Source organism: Bison bison, unplaced genomic scaffold (genome assembly GCF_000754665.1).
Source record: "Bison bison bison isolate TAMUID 2011002044 unplaced genomic scaffold, Bison_UMD1.0 scf7180017864384, whole genome shotgun sequence".
NCBI lineage: Eukaryota > Metazoa > Chordata > Mammalia > Artiodactyla > Bovidae > Bison > Bison bison.
Genome location: NW_011494956.1, coordinates 9,197,835 through 9,198,619, shown reverse-complemented (window position 1 = coordinate 9,198,619; position 785 = coordinate 9,197,835). Strand labels below are relative to the sequence as shown.

The window sequence follows — 785 nt, the reverse complement described above, 5'->3', positions numbered from 1 at the left end:
GATGCCCCGGGCCCGCCCCAGCCAATCGCGGGCGCTCCCCCGTCCTAGACCCCCGCGGCGACCCGCGGCCTGCGGGCGGCGCTGTGGCCCGTCGGACGGCCCCACCGGAGCCGCCATAACCGCCCGCCTCCCACGACCCAACGTCTCCGTCGCCGGCTCCGCGCCGCCGCTATGGCCGACGTGGAAGACGGTGAGGAACCCTGCGCCCTGTCCTCTCACTCGGGGAGCGCAGGATCCAAGTCGGGCGGCGACAAAATGTTCTCTCTCAAGAAGTGGAACGCGGTGGCCATGTGGAGCTGGGACGTGGAGTGCGATACGTGCGCCATCTGCAGGGTCCAGGTGATGGGTAAGCGCAGCACGCGAGGCCCCGGCTGTGCTGCGGCCTCCGCAGGCCCGGCATCGGGCGTAGGGGCTTGAAGGACCAAGCCTCCGAGAGACCGTTCCGGGAGGAGTAAGGGCGGGATCGCCCTGCCCCGGCCCAGGGAGACCGCGGGCCACGCCGAGCTGCCGCTGATCCGAGGGCTGCGGCCGCTGCCAGGGGCCGAGGGGTCGTTCAGCAGGCGACCTGTGCCGGGGACGGGTATTCTGGGGGCAAAAAAGGAGTAGCAGGCAGGACAATTAAACAAGGTCATTTCCAGTAGTGATCGGTGTGATCACGACAATAAAAGTAGATGATTTAACGGGAGCTGAGAGGAACCACTTCGGTTTGTGTGGCCAGCGACGGCACCCTTTTCCGAAAGCAAACCACACAGAGGTCAAGGTCAAGGCCCTGAGTCAGCGGGTCA

The 785-nt window shown here is 66.8% G+C and overlaps 1 protein-coding gene across 2 annotated transcripts in view; it reads left to right on the top strand.

Moving 5' to 3' along the window:
- The first annotated feature begins 57 nt into the window (after window positions 1-57).
- RNF7 (ring finger protein 7) overlaps window positions 58-785 on the top strand; it is a 7,504-nt gene continuing 6,776 nt past the window's right edge. The window contains exon 1 of one of the 2 annotated variants that reach the window (XM_010858175.1): window positions 58-339. In XM_010858175.1, coding sequence (XP_010856477.1) covers window positions 172-339 — 168 coding nt within the window. In that variant the 5' untranslated portion in view covers window positions 58-171. Of the gene's footprint in view, window positions 347-785 lie in introns of both variants that reach the window. The other variant, XM_010858174.1, reaches the window with a different exon arrangement.